The sequence below is a fragment of the Gopherus flavomarginatus genome, chromosome 3 (genome assembly GCF_025201925.1).
Source record: "Gopherus flavomarginatus isolate rGopFla2 chromosome 3, rGopFla2.mat.asm, whole genome shotgun sequence".
In the NCBI taxonomy this organism is placed as follows: Eukaryota; Metazoa; Chordata; order Testudines; family Testudinidae; genus Gopherus; species Gopherus flavomarginatus.
In genome coordinates this window covers 175,555,502-175,577,753 of record NC_066619.1, presented here as the reverse complement: position 1 = coordinate 175,577,753, position 22,252 = coordinate 175,555,502, and the positions used below count along the sequence as shown (strand labels likewise).

At 42.9% G+C, this 22,252-nt stretch overlaps 1 protein-coding gene across 4 annotated transcripts in view; it reads left to right on the top strand.

The window, feature by feature from the left end:
- Positions 1–22,252, top strand: part of NFKB1 (nuclear factor kappa B subunit 1) — an 85,050-nt gene that overhangs the window by 27,648 nt on the left and 35,150 nt on the right. For 3 of the 4 annotated variants that reach the window (XM_050944405.1, XM_050944403.1, XM_050944406.1), the window contains 5 exons: positions 2,541–2,581; positions 6,161–6,259; positions 17,285–17,433; positions 18,105–18,268; positions 19,161–19,319. In XM_050944405.1, the coding sequence (XP_050800362.1) occupies positions 2,541–2,581; positions 6,161–6,259; positions 17,285–17,433; positions 18,105–18,268; positions 19,161–19,319 (612 nt within the window). The remainder of the gene's footprint in view (positions 1–2,540; positions 2,582–6,160; positions 6,260–17,284; positions 17,434–18,104; positions 18,269–19,160; positions 19,320–22,252) is intronic. The other variant, XM_050944404.1, reaches the window with a different exon arrangement.

Genomic DNA, 22,252 nt, shown 5'->3' with positions numbered 1-22,252 from the left:
TGCTCTGATGAGCTCCTGGATCTTATCTTCTCAGTGGGGTATGGAAATACCCAGAGGCTCTGCTAGATTACTATGGTGTGGCTCATTTTGGTGAGGTTCTGGTGTCCTGGCGGGCTCTGTTAGACTTTTTGGACTTGTCTTTCTCTTGGCTGTTGGAAAAAAAAAAAAAAGTGATGGTAACCACTTGTGGCACCAAAATGATATACGACTCATAGTAGATTGTGCAGATCTTCCTAAAATTATTCTTTTATTACAGACTTTGATAATCAGCTGATTGTTAACTTTATTAACATTTAAGCGTTATCATTGCTCTTATGAGTTAACACCTCGTTAAGATGAAGGGGCAGTTTACACCTCTCAGAACTGTGTTTTTCAGGCTCTCTGAAACTCATGAAGGCATCCCTCCATCAGTAACACTTGTTTCACATTATTAAAATTATCTTCACAGCCATAAGGGCAAGAGATGAACTTTCTCTTTTCACAGCTGAGAATCTGAATGAGATGGCAGGCAGGGGTACTCCTTCGCTCCATGTACCTCCCTCCAATTTAAGCCCTGATTAGACGGAATTCTGTGCTCAGATGCCATGCAATGAATGACTTCAGTGAGAATTTCTTGCGTAGGACCTGCTCTAAGGCCATTGAAGTCAATGGAAAGATTTTTTATTTCAAAGACCTTTGGATCAGGCTTATTAGGATCAAATTGACCTCTCTTCAGAAGACCAGCATGATCCTTTGCATCACTTAGGTTCTCAAAACAGGGCTTAGCTTAAGTAGGATTTAAGTGGTGCATTGACTTTCTACTGGCCCAGTGCACAGGGATGGATTTAACCAATTGCATCTAATTATGGACCATTTAAGTCAGTTGGAGTCTGACATTATTAGTCGAGCAGACCCATATACCTGATATCAGAAACTGGCTCATGAGTAAAATTTTTGAAAGTGGATACAGGACTTAGGAGCCTAAGTCCCATTTTCAGGAGTGAGTTAGGCACTTAGGACGGGATTCGTGAGGGGGACTTAAGGACCTAATTCCACTTTAGTAAACCTAAGTTCAAAATTTAGATCCTCAAAAATCTGGCTCAACTGCATCTAACCCTCTAGGTGACCAAAGTCCTTAGGCACCTATGTTTCCACTGGGAAAGTCCCCACGGTGCTTACATTTCTGGCAGTGGGCAAGTGCACAGTCACCGGATACCACCAAGCAGCTTGGCACCTAACTCACACTCTGTAAACGAGGCATTCCCCAGCCTATCTTGCCTGCGGGACCTGTTCTGGTGGACATGTTTAGACGCTGCTTTAGAGCAGAGGACTAGGCTTGGGGCGCACAAAACTCAGCCGTAGGAGGAGGTGGTAAAATATGAAATACTAAAATAGTCATTAGAGCAGAGACTGGAACTTGTGTCTCCTACCCAGAGAAGTGCCGTGTTAGTCAACCTCTCATTTTCTCTGGTGCAATGAATATTTAATTATTTCATACCAAGCGGAGTGGCTTCAACAGGAGACTGAGAAAGCCCCACCGTAGGATGCCCCATAGCCTAGTGGTTAGGGCACTTGCTTTGTGGGTGGGCGACCTGGTTTTAAATCTCTGCTCCATATTAGGCAGAGGGGGGTATTGAACTGGGGTCTCCCACATCCCTACTGAGTGCCCTAACCTGTTGGCTAAAGTTTACAAGCAGCCACCTCAGTTTTTCTTGAAAAATATTTGACCTACAATACATGCCTAACTCCAGGAAAGGGTTCACAGCTATTAATACCAAATCCAGGGAGGTGCCACCCTTTGGCCCAGAGTTGGGATCTTTAGCTCATTCAGGGGGCAGGGCTTTGGCCACCCACCTGTCTTCGGCATTTCCAACTAGCCTGCTTAAGCAGCCTCCTGCTCAGCTTGCTGGCTTATGTGTATCTCTTTTTAGGCACCTAGCTCTCCCTGAGGCATTGTGTAAGGAGCCTGGGTGCATAGCTCAGGACTATGAATTCCACTTGCTGGCAGGATGCATTGCAGGTCTCAGCCTTAGCTCCCTTTGTGAATCTCACCCTTTAAAGCCTAAGGCTATGTCTGCACTGCACACCTAACAATGACGCGGCTGTGCTTCTGCAGCCGCGCCATTGTAAGGTGCGCTGTGTAGTTGCTCTTTATCCCCGGGAAAGAGCTCTCCTGGTGACAAAATAAAACCACCTCCAACAGGGGGTAGTAGCTGTGTCCATGGGAGCGCGGCTCCTGCCAACGAAGCATTGTCCACACTGGCGCTTTTCATTGTTAAAACTTTTGTCATTTCGGGAGGTATTTTTTCACATCCCTGAGCGACAAAAGTTTTGACGACGAAAGTGCCAGTGTAGACAAAGCCTCAGTCCCATTGAAAGTCAATAGGATGTCAGCTCCTGAGTGCCCAAGTCACTTTCAAAATAAAACTTGGGTTCTTATGCATATTTGAAAATTTTACCCCATGTCATTCTAGAGCATCTAATTTAGCCCTCTGACTTCTTATATGTGATGCTGATGTAAATCAGAGGTGCGTTATTATTTTTCTTTTTTTCTTTATTAGCAGATGGACCATATCTTCAAATTATAGAACAGCCTAAACAGGTAAGAGGAATACTGCATTTTGAAAATCTTTTGGGTAGTTGTGGCAGCATATTGTCTGAGTACCGCTGTAATCCAAGATGGAGGGATACTGAATGACCTATCTCATTGTAAAGCATTTTGAACTAATAAGAAGTGTGGTGCATTATTAGCTGGGTTCTGTTTTGTTTTTTATGCTTTTATAGCAAGATTGTTTCCTGTTTTGTTTGGTTCTTATCTCTAGTCATCTGTCTGGAAGTGTCACAGGGCAAAAAAAATCTGAGGGTTATATTAAATGTATTTTACTAAAGATAGAAAACATTTCCATCTAGGAATGAGCGTTAAAATAGATTATGATAGGAGAATGTCCCAAAGTTTTAAACAAATATGAGTCAATGAAATATTTCTGGAAAATTTGTAGGGTTTTTTTCATATTTCTTGCTAAAATGAACATTAAAAATAACAAATATAATGGCCGTTTTCCGCACTCTTTCCAAAACCGTTGCAGGAAATTTTACCTCATGATTTGTGTAGTGCCGTGGGATTTCTTTTGTCACATGCTTGGTAACGCTGAATACCCCAAGAATAAATTAAGGTAATTTTGGGATGCAATTTTTGTACAGGTGTAACACCAACAGACCCTCTTCATCAGCAAGTGGGATCAAACCTGAGACCTCAGTGCATGAGCCTCTACTGCATGAGCTAGAAGCCACATGGCTTTTAGCTAAGGCTATAGTAGACTCATTAACTGTAAGTGGTCTCAGTGCCACTAGCGGGGACAGAAACCATACCCAGGGGGTGTGCGGGTTACACAAGCACAGAACAACACTACTTTTCACTCCTCTGTCAGTATGATTTTCATCTCACTGTACTGCTTAGACTTCATGCAGGTAAAGTGTATGGGAGTTGCTGGGGATGGAAACCACCTTTCCATCCAGGGCAAAGGTGCAGAGTGTTCACTGTGACTGATACTCCAGCATTTCTGTTGGAATTGTGGCTTCAGCCCTTCTAAAGCATTTGCACATAATCCTACATCCAGTGATTCCTCCCTTGGCCAATACAATACTGAGGCCCTTTTCCTACCCCTCCCACACAGTCACATACAAGGCCAGATTCTGATGCTCTTGTGTGGGTGCATAGGGAGATGGAAGTGACCAAAGATTGCCCCACCACAGGCACACCCCGTGTAAAGGCCTGTCACAATACAATCTTTGCACTCGGGAATGCAGTGACTGCTCACTCCATGCACATCTAGAGACATACATCAGCCCAAAGGAAGTTCAGGGGAGGTGGGTCCCTGACCCCACCCCTAGCTTTGCACCAGGCTGGCCTGGCCCACCAGGGGGATGCACGCTGCACTCAGTGAAGTGTGCATGCTCCGTGCACCAGGAGCTCTGGGAGCAATTCTGCTTCTCATGTGATTCTGAATCATCCCAAACGCCAGGCTGTGCCTTAAATACATGATTGGGTCTACAGTGTGCAACGGCTGTAAAATGGCCACCCCACCCATGCTCCCATTGTGGAGAGGCCCAAAGCGGACCAGAAAATTTAAGGTTTGTAGTGCGGCTGTGCGGGCTGAGCCATGGACAGAGCACTGGGCAGGCAGTCTGCTCACCGGCCCCACATAGGTCAGTGACGGTGGGAACGGGGCGGGACAGGACAATGCTGGGTAGGGAAGGTTCTACAGGCAATTACATGGATCCAGTGACCTTGGCAGTTTGCAATGGCTTCAGTGTGGCTGTTCTGCAGCCTTCACTCTAGGTTCAGGAATGAATTTCAGCCCTGGCTGCCACAACTCCAACCCCGACTTGAGCGCTTCACCAGCAGAAAGCCCAATTGCTCTGCCTTAATGTGTTGAAGTGAATTTTAACTTTCGTGTTTCATGATTATCAGTCTGTTCTGTGGGTATGTGAGTGAAAGTCAAACATTGTATAAGGCACAAGTTTTTAAACAGCTAGATATTGCGGAGGCTTTGAGGTTGATTACTCATTTTAAGAGTAATAGTGTGAGCATTGTGAATAACTGTGGGCTGACAAATACTTACATTCAGAGGAACCTGGTGTGAGATGTCTGCAGCCTGATTCTGCCAGGCAATTGTTGTCTGATTAAGGCTACAACCGTATAGTTGACGCTACTTGGCAGACTGCTGCACTACCTAGAATCACACTGAACTCAAAAGAGCTCTGTCAATCACAGGATTGGGGCCTAAGAGGGGAAACCTTCCTGACAAAGAGAGGTAGTGCCATTTGTAATACTACAGTTAAATGTGTATTAACGTTTCTTTGTAGTGGATCCTATTAAATACTACTGTCTCCCAAATCCCCCCTCCCAGGTGGCTTTCATTTTCAGTAGTTTTTTTCCATCCCTGGTATGTCAATGACTATAGCAGTTACTTAAAACCATCTTGTTTAAATTTCTTTTTGATAGAATAAATCCTTTGAAATTTTATATGTTTATTTACTTCACTGGGTTTATGCCAGTCTTTCTCAAACTGGGGTCGCCAGTCGTGTAGGGAAAGCTTCTGGCAGGCCAGGCTGCTTTGTTTACTTGCCCCATCTGCAGGTCCAGCCAATCGTGGCTCCCATTGGCTGCGGATCACTGCTCCAGGCCAATGGGAGCTGCTGGAAGCAGCGCGGGCAGAGGGACTTACTGTCCGCCACTTCCAGCAGCCCCCATTGGCCTGTAACAGTGAACACTGGGTTATGCTGATTTATGTGTTTTGAGGATCTGACCCATGTGTCTATTCTTAACCTTAGAATCACAGATAAATTGTATTATCTCAGATATGATGGTGTAGTTATTGTTGGTAAAGGATGACTTTCCAGTGGCAATCACTGTATGCTGGCAGAGTTCCTTTGCAAAAATTGTCAGTGTCCGCTCATGTTTTCTGTCCAGTGTAAAAGTAATCTAATCATAAAAGTGCATTATTTTGTGCAGCTTTCTTAACCTGGACGCTTCCTACTCCTTTCCCCACCTTTACAACAATAAATAATGGGGGAAATAAAGTGTTCATAAATACAGGACACCGAATCTCATGGATTTCAGTTCACTAGAACTTTCTGTATTTTTGAATTTGCCTTTGTTCCTATATGAAACACATTTCTTGGCGAACTGGAGATCCCTCGAAAACTTGTTTGAGAAATATTAAAATATGATGTTCCTGAAAGAAATGTGAAATTGACATTCTTGTTGGTTTCATGGCTGCTATGCTGTGAAAGGGAGAAGAGCTCTTTCTTTTCCTGCCCCCTTCACCTTCCTTGCACTGTTGGGGCTCTTATTTTATCTCTCCCCATCCCCTGACTGCTACCATGATGTCTTCAAGAGTGTCTTCCCTATTCTAAATCCTTCATCTTCTGACTGGTTTCTGGGGTGCAATGAGATCTCTGCACCTAAGTCCATTTAGTATAATCATATTAACATTGGGAGAAGAGATTCCTACTGCCGCTATGTGTGTGAATGAGAATAAAACTCTTTGCCACCCATGTAGAAGTATCCAGAGAGTGTTTCAGGAATTAGCAGCCATAACATTTCAATTTGTCAATGGATAGTTGTTTTGAAATGATGATTGTCAAAGTTGTTTTTATTTTTTTTTAATCTCCACAGAGGGGGTTTCGTTTCAGATATGTGTGTGAAGGGCCATCACATGGTGGACTTCCGGGTGCTTCTAGCGAAAAGAACAAAAAATCATACCCTCAGGTCAAAGTAAGTTCATAAATTATTAATTATTTAACAATATGATCGCGAGTGCCATACAAAAAATCCTTACATAGGATTGGTTTGTACATCACCATAAATCTATTTGAAGTTATTGAGATAAACTGTGTATTTCAATGCCAGTTTTTAAACTGAGAGACTGTAGTGCACATAAATAAGGCACTAGCTGGTTTTATATTTTTGGCAAGTGAAAATCCATCCTGTGAATTAAAAAGAATCTGCTGAATGTCTCTGGTCCTTCACACTCCAAGCTTGTGCGGTTGAACTGCTAAGTTTTTAAGAGCGGAAATTAGTGCAGAGCTTCTGAAACTACTTTTCCCCCCCCCTTAAGAGAAGAGGTAGGTAGTCTTTCCAGATGTTTGCTTGTGCTCACTGTTGTGGTAGTGGTTGAAAGCACATTATGCAGCTAGTGCTCCTGGGCCCAGGTTTTTAAAAAATGCTGCCTAACATTAAGCTCAGTGCAAAGACAGATTGATTTTAATAGGAGTTGGATCAGGCTTACTATGCAGTATTTCCGAAGCAGCTTTGTCTTTATTATTAAAAACCATCAACCAAAGAAAAATACCTATGCAAATACAATGTCAGGTTTCAGATTATGACAGAACTAAAGTTAGGAAACCTCCAAGCTTAAGGCTCCCTCCGCAATCACGTTTTCCTTGCATTGCCGGGGAAGGATATACTATATTTTATCTTGAGCTTTCTGAGCTCATGAATTAAGAGCCATTAAGTTTAGTGAAGAAAGAATTAATTTGCTCTTCATGAGGTAATATCTAATGCAGTGGTTCCCAAATTACCCGTAGCAATACCACTCACAAAAGTCTCTATCAATATGACAGAGTGTACTTTCTGAATTGTTCCATTAGAGATTTCCCCATTAAGAGCGAGAATTAATAGCTTTTAATTCATGAGTTCTTTCCCCCTTCCTACTCCTTAGCGTGCTGAAGGTGAGCTTCTGTGCGGGACTGTGCTCACCATCCATTCAGGTGCATGTGCTCTATTCTTCTGTGAATCTTGGGAGAGACGAGGGTTTGGAACAACTGTATCTCCATCTTGAGTTAGAATGAGCATCACTCAGTGTAACCAGCTCTGGCTGTTATAACCTCGAATGTTAGTCTGGTAAATTAGAAATCATAGATTTAGTGTAGCCTTGCAAAGCTATTCTGAAAATTTACCTGCTCTGGCAAAGAATCTACTCACTTTCCATTTCACATGATGATGGTGATGAGACAATGAATAAGATTTCATTTCCAGGTTTAAATATAAAATTACTTATCCCAATAGTGGGATCTTTGAAGGCTTATCCAATATATCTTGCTAATCTATAAGATTTAAACTGATGGAGTACATAGTAATATTGGAGCTCAGATAGTAGTCTATGCAATGGGAAGCAATTTGTGGAAAGGATTTAATCAGAAAACAAACTAAAAGACAAAAAGTCAAGTAATTCAGTCTTTCCCATGGGTCCCATCTGCGTTTTTTTTTTCCTGGTACAAGTCACCACCCGGCAAAACCTTGTGGGAGAGGCTGGCAAAGGAACGAAGTAAGTTCCTCCTGGCCGCTGCCTGTTAGTGCCTGTTTTTGATTCAAGTTGTGCCAGTAAAGAGAGACGTGTTCTACTCCTTTTCCTATCAGCCTCTCTTGCGTTTTGTCAGAGCCTCATTTCCTCTTCACAACTGAGCTGATCTCGAGGAACCCAACTGAATATTCAGGAACAATAGTCTATAAAAAATAAAGGAGTGCCAGAACCTTAGATGTGCTACTGCGGTAGATGCGAATCACTTCTGATGTGCATAGCTGTCTTAAAGCATCTGCAGGAGCCTTGTCCAGCTCAGTGCTGGTCCAGCAGCAATAATCTATGCTGACTAGCAATAGCGCCTACAAGCCATTCTGGCAGCCAGAAATTGCCAAGACATAGGGAAATACCTGCAATACCCCCATTTGTAGAATCATAACATTGTAGCTTTTAAGGCCAGAAGAAGGAGCATTAAGTTAACATAGTCTGACCTCCTGCATAACAGAGACCACAGGAACTTACAGATTTCACCCAGTTATTCCTATATCAAGTGCAAAACTTCCGGCTGAGCTGGAGCATATCTCTTAGTGTAAGTCTACACTGCAAAATTAATTTTGGTTAGCTAACCCCCATTACCTAACTCGGGTTAAAATAGCTGTGAAGACATAGTGACTTGGTTTTTAACTCTGGTTAATGGCTCAAGTTAAAGTCCATTGATGTACTTGGAGTTGAACTAGACCTGTTAACTGAGTTAAAAGCCAAGTTGCCATGTCTTCACTGATTTTTTTATATAAGTTAGCACCCAGGGATCTGGCACTTCAAGTCTAAAAGAAATAGACATCAGTAATCCAGCATCTCAGGGTAAGCCGTTTTTGGGACCACCTCCTAAAACAACAGACCATCCCCACTCCCTGGACCGCAGGTGTTGGTCCCCCATCACTGCAGCCTTAGTCCCTGGTTAGAAGGCACAGGACACCTGAGTCATGATGCCGAGCCCTGTATCCATGATACTGTTGGGCATCCCGCCAGAGTTCGTCACTGTGTAGATCTCTGTCGTCTAGGCAGTCTCCCAGGTGTCGATCCCCCACAGTGTGGGATTGTTCCCGGTCATGACACCGGTCTCCAGCTCCGTGGTACCACTTTTCACCCCGACACATCTGGCACCCGAGTCAGCACAGTGCTGAATCCGATGCGGTAGTGACACAGAGGGCCCCGGTGACCAAGGGGAAACCGCCTCTCCCATTGCCATGCAGTCATCTTCTTTGTGTCCAGACAAAGCGGTGGTGGGCCCCTCGCAAACAAGCAGCTCTGCCGACGACTTCAAGGAGAACCAGGCCTTGCTCAAAAGAGTGGTGCCAACCTGAACTTGGAGGTTGAGGAGTTAGCGGAGGAGTCTGACAACCTCTTTAATGTTATATCCTCCTCCACCTGGGCCAGGTCACATTGCCCGTCAACCCAGGGGTCCTTAAAATTGCCTAGTCTGTGTGGCAGACCCCCTCTTCCATTCCGCTTACCTTCAAGAGGGCGGAAAATAAGTACTATGTCCCCATAAAGGGGTTTGAATACCTGTTTACCCAGCCTCCAGCGGGATCCTGGTTGTGTCTGCTGTCAATGAAAAGGACAGGCAGGGACAGGCGAGCGGCACACCGAAAAATTAAAGATGCCAAGAGGTATCTATTTGGCTGGAATTTTTATTTGAAAGCCAGCCTGCAAGTTCAGATGTCTAACTATCAGGCTCTGCTAGGCAGGTACAACTTCAACCCATGGGACTCCATCACAAGTTCAAGGAGGGCCTTCACAGGACCGAGCCCAGGAGTTCGCCGCCTTGGTGGACGAGGGCAAAGCGGTGGCGAGAGGCACCCTCCAGATGGCCTGGGACACTATGGACTCAGCGGCCAGGGTATTCACCTCCGCGATGGTCATGTGAGACAGCTCTTGATTACAGTCCTCTGGGCTGTCTCAAGAGATGCAGATTACCCTTCAGGACCTTCCATTTGAGGGAGCTGTGCTCTGGCTGACGCACAGCTCCATGGCCTTAAAGACTCCCATGCCACCCTCTATGCCTTGGGCCTTCACACCCCTCAGCAGTCTAGAAAGCCTTTCTGTCTGCCTCCGTCAAGGTCCTGGGGTGTCCCCCTGTCCACCTCCTACAGGAAGAAGGACAGACACAAAGGATTTAAATGGCATCACCTTTCATTTTCCTGTTCCTCTGCCCAGCTTGGTTCTTCCAGAGGCAAAGGAAGCCAGAAGTAGGCGTTTTGAGGACCAGAGCCACTTACCTGGCCAAATGGAAGCGGTTCACTTATTGGACCTCGGATAAAGGCATTCAGCTCAAGCAGGCCTCACTGCAGTTGATCCTGGACTACCTTCTGCATCTCAAGCTCCCAGGCCTGTCCCTTTCATCTATCAAGGTCCGCTTGGCCACTATTTCGGCCTTCTAACTGCCACTTGAGGGTAGGTCAGTTTTCGCCAAGAACGTGACAGTCAGTTCCTTCAGGGCCTTGAGCACCTTCTGCTTGCACATCAGGGACCCCATTCCACCATGGGACCTGACTCTTGTGCTGTCGCGGCTCACAGGAGCACCCCCTTTGAGCCTCTGGCTTCCTGCTCTCTCCTTCTCTTGTCCTGAAAGGTCATGTTCCTAGTTGCAATAATATCTGCCTACTCGGTCTCTGAGATTAGGGCGCTTACCTCGGAACCACCGTAAACAGTCTTCTGCAAAGACAAGGTCCAGGTGCAGGCACATCCGGCTTTCCTGCTCAAGGTGGTCTCGCAGTTTCATACAGATAAGAACATTTACTTGCCTGCCTTTTTTCCAAAGTCTCGTAAAAAGGAGGAGGAGAGTCGATGGCATTCCCTAGATGTCAGGAGGGCACTAGCCTTTTACATTTAAAGGACCAAACCATTTTGCAAGTCGACACAATTGTTCATTGCAGTAGCCAACAGGATGAAAAGTCATCCAGTGTCTGCTCAAAGAATTTCTTCTGGATCACTGCCTATATTCACTGCTGCTATGATCAGGCAAAAGTATCACCTCTGGCAACTGTCACCGCCCGCTCAACCAGGGCGTAAGCCTCTCTGGCAGCTTTCCAAGCCCAAGTGTCTATCCAGGACATCTGTCGGGTGGCCACCTGGTTGGCCATCCACACCTTCACAGCCCATTACCCACTTACCCAGCAGGCTAGGGATAATGCAGAGCAGTACTGCAAGTGGCTGAACTGTGGACTTCGAGCCCACTTCCAAAGACACTGCTTGTGAGTCACCTAGAATGGAATTGACATGAACAAGCACTCGAAGAAGAAAAAACAGTTACCTACCTTTTTGTAACTGTTGTTCTTCAACATGTGTCGCTCATGTCCATTCTATTACCCGCCCTCCTACCCCACTGTTGGACTTGCCAGCAAGAAGGAACTGAGAGGGCGTAGGATCGGCAGCACCTAATATACCAGCGCTTGAGCATGGCACTCAAGAGGGCACTACTGCCGACCCTTCGGGTACTGCTAAGGCAAAAATCTCCAACAACTGTGCATGTTAGCGTGCACACACCCAATGGAATGAACTTGAGCAACACATCTCGAAAAACAACAGTTACGAAAAGGTTGGTAACCGGGTGTGACGATGTGGTTCTGGCGGGACCCAACTGAGAGTGCCAGTTCAGGACCAATTGCTTAAACAGAGTAGTTACAGCCCTAGGCTGGGGTTTTTCCACCTTTAAGGCAAACCAAACCAGCCAGACAAAAGGGACTTCAGTTTTACCCCACTGGCTAACCACAAGTCACACAAGCAATTTCCTTAGACACTGTAGTCTCCCAGTATCACCACCAGTCCCACTCATCCTGTGGATGAATGGTTATGAAAACCAACACCCCAATAAAAGAAAACGGTTCTCTCGATCCCAAAGAATCAAGCCCCAGACCCAGGTCAGTATACACATCAGATCTTAGCCACAAATCACGCTGTTGCCAATCCTTTAGAATCTAAAATCTAAAGGTTTATTCATAAAAGGAAAAAGATGTAGTTGAGAGCTAGAATTGGTTAAATGGAATCAGTTACATACAGTAATGGCAAAGTTCTTAGTTCAGGCATGTAGCAGTGATAGAGTAAACTGCAGGTTTAAATCAAGTCTCTGGAGTACATCCCCAGCTGGGATGGATCATTCAGTCCTTTGTGTAGAGCTTCCTTGTAGCAAAGTCCCTCCAGAGGTAAGAAGCAGGATTGAAGACAAGATGGAGATGAGGCATTTGCCTTATATAGGCTCTCCCAGGTGTAAGAACACTTCTTTGTTCTTACTGTGGAAAATTACAGCAAAATGGAGTCACATGGGCAAGTTCCTGCACACCCTGCTGAGTTACAAGGCATATCTGCCTCCTCTCAATGGGTCAGTTGTGTAGCTGATGGTCCTTAATGGGCTGTCAAGCAGGCTAGGCAGAGCTAACACCAACTTGTCTGGGATGTCTCCCAGAATCACAGCACAAAGTTGAAATACAGACAATATAGAGCTAATACTCATAACTTCAACAACAAAATGATACATACATAAAGACAGCATAATCATAACCAGCAACCTATAACCTGGTCTTAGACATCTTATATGACCCCCTTTACGTAAGATTTGGTGCCACTATAGCACCTTGGTTGCAACCATGTTCTATATGGTCCCAGTTTATATCAATAACGTCACAAGGGGGGTTTTTAAAGCTGAGCTCCTAACTCTGTAAATTGGCACCTAAATAAGATGCCTGATTTTCAAAGGTGCTGAAGACCTGCAGCTCCCATTGACTTCAGTCAAATCAGGAAGCCATTTATATTTAGATGCAGAAGTATGTACTCAGTTGTCTAATTTTTAGGCCCCCAAATTTTAGGGACACTATCACACTGTGGCCTAAAAATGTTTTACTTTAAGTAACAGCTAAGGTTGTGCAAATCCTGAAACACCTACACATGTGAGTAACTTTACACACAGAAATAATGGAATTATTCACGTCTGTAAAGTTACTCACAATTTGAAGTTTGCAGAACTTGGGCCAAATGTTGCTGTAACTGAAAGAAATTAGAAAGAAGGAGCGGATTCTCAATTTTTACGTTGTTGACTTCATGCATTTCACAGCACTTTGTATAGTTAGTTTTGCTGTTTGCTCTCCCTAATCAGTCAGTCGGTTTCACTTGGTTGTATGAGGTACAGAAAAACATCTTTAAAATAGTCAAATGTGATTTGTAAACCATAAAAACTGCTGAGCAGACTCAGGGAGCTATGAAGCCGTTGAAACTACTTTCAACTTAATGTTTTGAAATTCACTAACTCTCAAGATGTCCCTTTAATCTCTAAAACAAATCTTAAACAGAAACATCAGATAAATGTGACTATGCAGCATTTTTAACTTTATCAGATTAGGTAAACTGAACACTGCTTCCATTTGGTGGATGCACAGCAAATATTGCAACTATACTCTTACTGGGACTCCTTATTTTCTTTTTCTCCTGTCTTTCATAGTAACTGGCTCCTTAGAAACCAAATATTTAATAATTTCCGTGTTAAACAAGGAATTAAACAGTAAAGTGACATTTAGATATTCTCATAATAGCTCAACGTTTCCTTCTTGCCATATTTTATTTTATCTATCTTGTTATGTTGGCACCAGTCACTGTAGTATCTGAATGCCTCTAGATGTTCGGCACTGATACATTTTTTATAACTTTCTAGAAATAATGTACTTGTCAGTAATTAATGTCTGTGACTATTTTTGGAATTCTCAGTGGAAAAAATTTGACAAGTACATATGCAAGTCACCTGTTACCAGATTAAACTTAGAATTAATTGTGAAATACTGTGAATGGTGTCCACAGTTCAAGAAGGATGTTGAAAAATTGGAGAGAGTTCAGAGTAGAGCCATGGAAATGGTTGAAGGCTCAGAAACCATGCCTTAAAATGAGAAACTCAAGGAGCTCAAGCTATTTATTTTATGAAAGAGAAGATAATGGAGTGATCTGTTTATTTTATCAAAGAGAAGATTATCGGGTGACTTGATCAAACTCTGTAAGTAGCTACACAGGGAACAAAACTTGATAATGGGCTCTTCAATCTAGCAGACAAAGGTATAACATGATCCAAAGGCTGGAAGTTGAAGGTAGACAAATTCAGACTTGAAATAAAGCACACATTTTTACCATTGAAGGCATAGGCACCAACTTTCTCCAGCGCTGGTGGGTGCCCGGCTCTTTCATCACTCCAGACCCCGCCTACACACCCCATCCCTGCCCCTAGCTCCGCCCCATTCCAACCCCATCCCCAAAGTCCTCGCCCTAACTCCGCCCCCTCCCTGCCCCTATTGGATCCCTTCCCCAAATCCCCACCCTGGCCCCGCCTCTTCTCCCAGCATGCCGCATTCCCCCTCCTCTACCCTCCCTCCCTGCCCCGCGAATCAGCTGTTTCATGGCGCAAGCACTGTGAGGGAGGGGGGAGAAGCAGGATGTGGTAGCATGCTTGCGGAGGAGGCAGAGCTGAGCTGGAGCAGGGGGGTGGGGCGGGGCCACAGGGAGCTGCTGGTGGGTGTTGAGCACGCACCAATTTTTTAACATGGGTGCTCCAGCCTTGGAGCACCCACAGAGTCGGCACCTATGATTGAGGGTAAATAACCATGGGGACAACTTACTCTGAGGCTTGTGGTGGATTCTCCATTGGCAATTTTTAAATCAAGAGTAGATGTATTTCTAAAATATATGTTCTAGTTCAAACAGGAATTAATTTGGGGAAGTCTATGGCCTATCTTATGCTGGAGGTCAGACAAGATAATCACATTGCTCCCTTCTGGCTTTATGTATATACAAGTTACATTTTAGAGAACTCTAGCTTCTCTCCCTATGCCAATTACAAAGACTGTGTTGAGCTGAGTAAACCATGTGAAGATTACAATCTTGATACCACAGTACTTAAATGTTCTGCTTTCAGATGTCTTGGAAAGTCCTTAAAACCCAGCAGCACTAGATACTGTTTCACTGTGGTTTGAACAGCTGATACAGAACTGTCTTGAGCTATTCTGACACAAATATGGAACATGCACATTATTTATTATTTATCATTTATAGAGCGATGGAGATACACAAGGCACTTTATAATAGTGAAAATGCATATGTCAAAAACAGGAAATAATGTGTCCTAGAGAGTTATTAATCATTATCATCATACTTGGGACATAAGTTGCAATTTTCATTCTCAAATCATTTTGTAAATGTTAATTAATAATCATCGTACCTCTTTGAGATTGACAAGTAAGTATTATCACACCCATTTAACAAACAAGGAAGATGAGGCAGTGACTTGGCCAAGGCTGTAGGTTGAATCACTATCAGAGTTGGGATTAGTTCATGTGTGCTAGTCTTATGTTTAGACCACATCACGCTTTTAAACTAGAGGCATTTTTATTGTACAGTGCAGGTAAAACAAATAAGTAGCAGACAAGTGGGTTATGAGAGGATTTTCACAGACACATGCTTCCTGGAACTGTTTAGCTTTTAGCAGTGAGTAGGAGGGAGTCATGTGGGAGGGCACTGGGCAAATGTTGAGACTGTTCCAAGTGTAATGGAGTGGAATCAAGAAGGGCTAAAGGAAACAAAAAAAGTAAGCAACACATGTTACAGTGGTGAAATAATGGTGAGTTCTGATGATCAGTCTTATCAATACAAGAAGCTGAAGTAATTTAGTCATCACTCTTACTATACAGTAGAATCTCCACTTACAAACTCGTTGTTTGAGGAATTCATAAAATCAAACAGCTCATAAAATTGAAAATAACCAAAAATACGGTTGGGGCAGTGCGTACACTGTAGCATGGTTCACTGCATCAATTTCTTCTTCTCTTTCCAACACAGCAAAGTGAGTTCCAGTGTGTTTCAGGCCTGAGAATGTGATGGGATGTCAAGTTGTTCTTCATCAATCTCACTTTCGTTATATGATTGTTATTTTTTCCTTCAGGAAGAATGGTTTGTGTAACTGGTTGTTTGTCTGACTGGTTTTATAAAATTGATGTTCTACTGCATTTGTGTATGCTTATCCTTCAGTATCCGGTTTGATTAAATCTACATGTTTCTGTAATGCAAATGACTTCACCTGGGGCTAAATGTGAGAAAAGACTTCTTGATAAACTGGTTAGTTAATTAAGTGAAACTGTGGGAAGGATGTTTTAGAAACAGTGGGTATGGGTTTGAAGATTTTACACTAAGTATAATTTAAAAGATGTGGATAATTGATAATCACTTGATTAACATAGCTTGTGAGAGAAGCTAGTCAGAGATGTGAATGATATCAATAGTAAAATAAAGCCCTTATGAAAATGCTATTTGATCAGTGCTTTTTAATTTGTACAATTTCTATGGCATCTCTCGTTTTTATAACCATAATCTTTAATAATGTGTCAGAAAAAAAGATGTTGTGAGATGCTAGGAGACAGAGTTCGACACAATTCTGCACCAGTGGTCCTATGCACTCAGTTCACCACGATCCCAATCCTGCAAAAACGTATGCATGTGCTTATCCTTTTTTCTCATGTATAGTTCAGTGGGACTATGCACGTGAGTAAAAACAAAACATGTGCATTAGTATTTTCAGGCCTGGGCCTCGTGTGTGAAGTGGAAGATGGTCCGGTTATTAGGGTGCTATCCTGAAAACGATATTCAGTTCCCTGCTCTGCCACAGATTTCCTCTGTGATCGTTGGGGAGTCTCTTTGCCTCTCAGTTCCCCATCTGTAAAATGGGGACAGTACTTCCTTGTTTTACGAGGTGTTGTAAGGATAAATGTGTTGATTGTGAGTACTAAGATACTATGGTAATAGAGGCTATTGTAAGTGCCTAAGATAGATGCAGTTTTTTGAGCCAATGTAGAATACTTTCTTATGAACATAGAATGAATTCCATGCCAAATGTCTCTCTGAAAAAACCTCTGCCAAAGGAGGTTATTGAGAACACAGCATTGTAAAGAAAATGCAGTAATCTACATAATATTTCAATCTTAACTTTTTGAGAGCACTTTTACATTCAGCAAAACAGTGCATTTTCTTGATGCTAAACACATACCATTTCGCTGCACTTCTTAACATGCTTTAACGTCTACTGAGAATGCAGTCTACTGAATGGAATTTAACCTACTTAGCACAAAAGGCCAAAGTGAAATATTTACTTATTTATTTTCTGAAAAATGGATATGTGCCTCTCGAACTGTTTTTCTCATTATTTTTGTTTTCACTCCTGCTATTTGTAGGTTGAGTTTAATTTATTTTTGTTGCATTTACTTTGAAAAAAAAACAGTTATTAAATGAATGATAAGACTCTCCTCTTTGGTGACATGGGACAATCATTTTATCTTGCTTGTATTTCGTGAAGGAAGGAATGAAAACATATGAGCTGTATGCAAATTTGTTTGTATTCAGATATCAAAGTGACAGAAAATATCTACTGAGAGTAATGATAATGTTTTGGTTTTTTAAATATTTGTTGTGCTTGTTTACAGATCTTCAATTATGTTGGGCCTGCAAAAGTAATTGTGCAGTTAGTCACTAATGGAAAAAATGTTCACCTGCATGCCCACAGCTTGGTGGGTAAATATTGTGAGGAAGGAGTATGCACAGTTAATGCAGGACCTAAGGATATGGTAGTAGGGTGAGTACACTGATATATCTGGCAAAGCTTGTGGGCAGAGAATTGAGTATTAAAAACTGTAACTGGTGAGACAAAAATAGTAAAGGTAAACCATTAAATGGAGCATTAGTCCTTCACTTTCTGCTCTGTACTTTGATCATACCTTAAAATGGAAAAATAAATGTGGTCTCAGTTTATCCCTAGTTAGAAGACACTGACATGTAGGAGATAGAGGGATTTTTGCACAACAGTTAAAAAATATAGAAGACCACTGGTTTTAAAATCAAACTCTTCTCCCTACACAATTCATGAGTTTGAACATCTCTGGTTATGGCAGTACCAAGACAGAGCAAGCATGCCAATTTTTTAAATATTGTTTCCTCAGTTGCCTCCACAACATGAACACATGCACAAAATCAGTAACTACTCATGCAAATGGGTACTTGTGTGTCAGGTTATCTGTTTTTTGCACCCACATGACCACTGGCACACAGTGGTTTAGGTTTTGTATATGCAGTGGGTGCCCACACATTTTGTAAGTTCTGTTCGATCTCCCACATTTGAAAATTTAGTCTTTCCATTGACTTCAGTGGACTTTGGATCAACCTCAAGTGATTATGATTACAAAGAGAGACTGTGGGCAGCTTCTCCATAAGGGACTAAGAAAATATTTCTCTGATCATATTGTGTAGGTTTCCAAACCTAGGGATACTTCATGTCACAAAGAAGAAAGTGTTTGAAACTCTGGAAGCACGAATGACAGATGCCTGTAAAAAAGGATACAATCCTGGGCTCCTAGTGCATTCTGAACTCAACTATATTCAAGCAGAAGGTGGTGGAGAGAGACAACTAACAGGTGAGTGGGATGTTATCCATTTGATTGTCATGGATCTTGAGAACATGTGTTCTTGATAATAGATTTTGCTCCAAGAAACACAGATTTTCAGCCGGGATAATGTCTAAGTATACTCCCTAGATAGTCTTCCCCCAGCTGTGTATTTCGAGCGGTCCTTTGCTTTTGGGATCTCCATTTCATCATGCAGAACCAAACAATCCTCTCTCCTAGATTTCAGCAACATTTACAACTGTGCACGAGTTTCGCCAACAATGCTGCCATCTTCAACCCCTGTTTAGTAGGCTGAGAAACTGAGTCACTTTGTATTATCGTGGAGAGCTATTGGATCCTTTAAGTGGTTGTAGACAGAATGGAGATCCCCCTGGGGAAAGATCATCCCTGCAATCTCTGCTTTACACATATACCTGCAAAACCTTGGGTCAGCATTACTCCCAGATTGTTAATGAAAGACCGAAGCGCCAATCCAGCTCTGACTACGCACAGCCAGAAGTTAGAGAATACTTACTTATTTTACTGCTGGTTAGTGCCAGCTTCTAAATGTGAACTTTGCTTAAATAACTGCAGTATCTTATCCTTGTCCTCCTTTATCGTATTTCCACCCATTGTAAACTCCGCAGGGTCGGGACTGCGCCTTTTTTTGTATGTTTGTGAGATGTCTGGCACAATTTTGGGTGCAGTATAAATAATAATATACAGGCAACAAATTGTATGTCACTCCATTTATTAGAAGTGCAGAATGCAGTGAATTACCCCTTTACTATTTTCCAAATAAAAATAGGAATTGAAGCTAATGGTTAAAAAAAAAGAAAAGCAACTTTTATCAGTGCTTTTTGGAGGTAGAATTATTTTCCCCTGTGTTGTCAATTTTATCTCTGCTATTGATTCTTTCTAGAGAGGGAAAGAGAAATCATCCGTCAGGCAGCCGTTCAGCAGACTAAAGAGATGGACCTCAGCGTGGTGCGACTCATGTTCACAGCCTTCCTCCCCGACAGCACTGGCAGCTTCACAAGAAGACTTGATCCTGTCATATCAGATGCAATATATGACAGCAGTAAGTACATTTGGCTTTCATGTCCTTTTTAACAGGGACGGGTCTTACTTTCCCTTTCTAGGAACATAGGCCATAGGAATCGCCAGACTGGATCAGACCCAAGGTCCAGTTAGTTTCTATTCTGTCTCTGACAGTGGCCAGTGCCACACGCTTCAGAAGAAGGTGTAAGAACCCCACATTAGATTGATGTGAGATAATCTGCCCCTCACATCGGGTGTCATCCAGGTCTCTAGTAGTAAGAGAGTGGCCTAAGCCCTGAAGCATGAAGTTTAATATCCTATAATGGGGTCCTTGGTGGGCCAAGGGACCTAACAGTTATCATCCATTCAGTTGTAGGCCAAATCCAACCCAGAGCCCTAAGTAGATCAGCAGTGTTTGGCCTCTCGGAGGAGCCCTCTGAGCGACCTTCCCTGGGTTGCTTCCTACCACTGCTTCCTTCTTTCAGCTTCTGCCCCCAAATAAGGAGAAAACTGCCAGCCCCAGCTGGGCTCCGCATACAGTCCTGTTTCTTCAAGGAGACTTCTCCAGCCACTTTTGGCAGGAATCTTCAGGATAGGTTTGCACTCCTCCCTCTTCTGAGCTGGGTTGCTCCCTTTTCAACCCTGTCTCCAGTTGGAACATGCTTTGCAGGGTTGGAGGGGCAGGGCTACCTGGACCCAGTGTAGTCCTTTAACCCCTTCTGCCCCAGTGAGGAGTTTATATACCCCATCAGACATCCCTTCCAAAAATTTTACTATTATGACAACATTTGTTATTCTTGTTATTCATATAAATGTCCAGTTCCTTTCTGAATCTTGATAAGTTCTTGACTTCAACGACTTCTTCAACAACTTTCTGTGGCAAAGAGTTACACAATCTAATGGGTATCCCTAGCCTCTGTTTTCCAGAAGCTGGGAATGGGCAACAGGGGATTGATCACTTGGTGATTACCTGTTCTGTTCATTCCCTCTGAAGCACCTGGCATAGGCCACTGTTGGAAGACAGGACATTGGGTTAGATGGACCTTTGGTCTGACCCAGTATGGCCATTCTTATGTTCTAGTTGTACATTCTGTGAAAAAGTATTTCCTTGCATCCCTTTTGAATTTGCCATTTTATAATTTAATTGAATGTCCCCTTGTCCTTGTGTTATGAGATGGGCAGAACAGAAGTTCTTGATTTACCATCTCTAGACCATTCATTATTTTAAATACTTTTATCATGTCCACTCTGTTCATCTCCTTTCTGAGGTAAACAATCCCAATCTTTTCAATCTTTCTTCATATGAGAGCTTTTCCCATGCCATCGATCATTTTCATTGCCCTTCTCTGAACTCCCTCTAATTCTGCAATTCTCCTACCTCCTACTGATGACTATTAATTTAGCAATATTCATGCAATAATAAGAAAAAGTATATACATTTTTTTTTTTTACATTACCTTACTTGCGTTTTCTGAAAGAGAAAAAGCCCCAGGTGCATTATCTGGAGGGTGATGTGAACTACCAAGTGGTGTCCTTGAGGAATGTTGTTGGCTTACTTTAATATCTGTTATAATTCCAATGTGCTTTCATTACAGTAACACACACCTGCATATTGATACAATAAGCAGAGGAGGGAAGTTACTATACAAACTGAGGTATAGTGTACACCAAGCCACATTGAAAGGAAGTTGATGTTGCTCTGTGCTTTTGTTGTTGTTTTTAAGTCTGAGCATCAAAGTCTCTCTCTTCCATTTGTGGGGAAGGTGGAGGAAATAGATGCACCTATCTCTCTCACTGTCTAGGTTTTCATACCGCTCGTTGCCAGTGACCAGAGTATCTCAGACCACCAACTGAATTCATTTATTTCAAAAGAAACAGGGATTATTTTTTCTTTTAATTTGTTTTTGAGTGAATTTAGTGATCTTGAATGCTGCCATTGAAGTCCTCTGCCATACGGATGCAGCATGTGGCAGTGCAAGCTTCTGCCATGCTGCCCTGTTGTTGTGTCTCACACTTCGCCTGAAGCTATTATTTGTAATGGTGTGAGGATAGTTCTGTGTCCATGCCCTTTTAACTCTTGACATATCTATTGAGATTGCAAATAATTGCCAGGTTTGATGGTGGCGATGTGGACCCCAGTCCACTGTGAACTGGACAGGGACTAACAAACTCTTTTTAGGTAGGCCACAGAGCAGTAAAGAAACAGGAGATTTAGAAATATATGGTGACGTACGCACGCACCCCATATCAAGCACTTAGTGGGACAAAGGAAGAGAGCAAGATAGAAAATGTGATGCAGTTCTCACATGGCATTTTTAATTAGAAACAATGGAGAGTCTTGATTCCCCACTGCATTACTTGACTGGTATTGTGCTCATACAGGACTAGCACAGTAGTGAATGAGGCCCTTATTTTGTAGCCCATAGTCAGGCAAGATTTCTCCAGAAGTCAGTGGGAGTTTTGCCTACATAAGGAGTACAAAATCTGGCTGTTAAGATGAAAAATTAGTGGTTCATCCTTCACTTTCACAAGATAAGGAATCCAGACAGTACCACGTGATTCTTGTTTGAGGTTTGTCTTTTATCCCACTTCTGTGCTTTCTTGTTCACTAGGCTTGGCAGAATTTGATTTTTTTTTTCCTAATGTTGATGATTTTTCTCCATTTTTATTTTTAAGATTTTATTTACTATTTTAACTATGTTTGTTTACAGTTGGGATAGTAGGGCTGGGGTTAGAGTTGGGGCAGTGCTGACAGTGGGGCTGCATGGGGCTCTCTGTTCGGCTAACGGGCCAAAGACACCAGAGTGCAAGGTGGGGGAGGAGGCTATGGTCATCCTGGCCCCGTGAAGCTGAGAATCCCCTGGCCAGGACTACAAGGAGAACAAACCCTTGACCTCAAGGTGCTGCTGAACATGTGCTGCCTGGGGACAGTTCCCACACTCCTGCTGGTGTGCAAATCAGGCCGTGACAGCA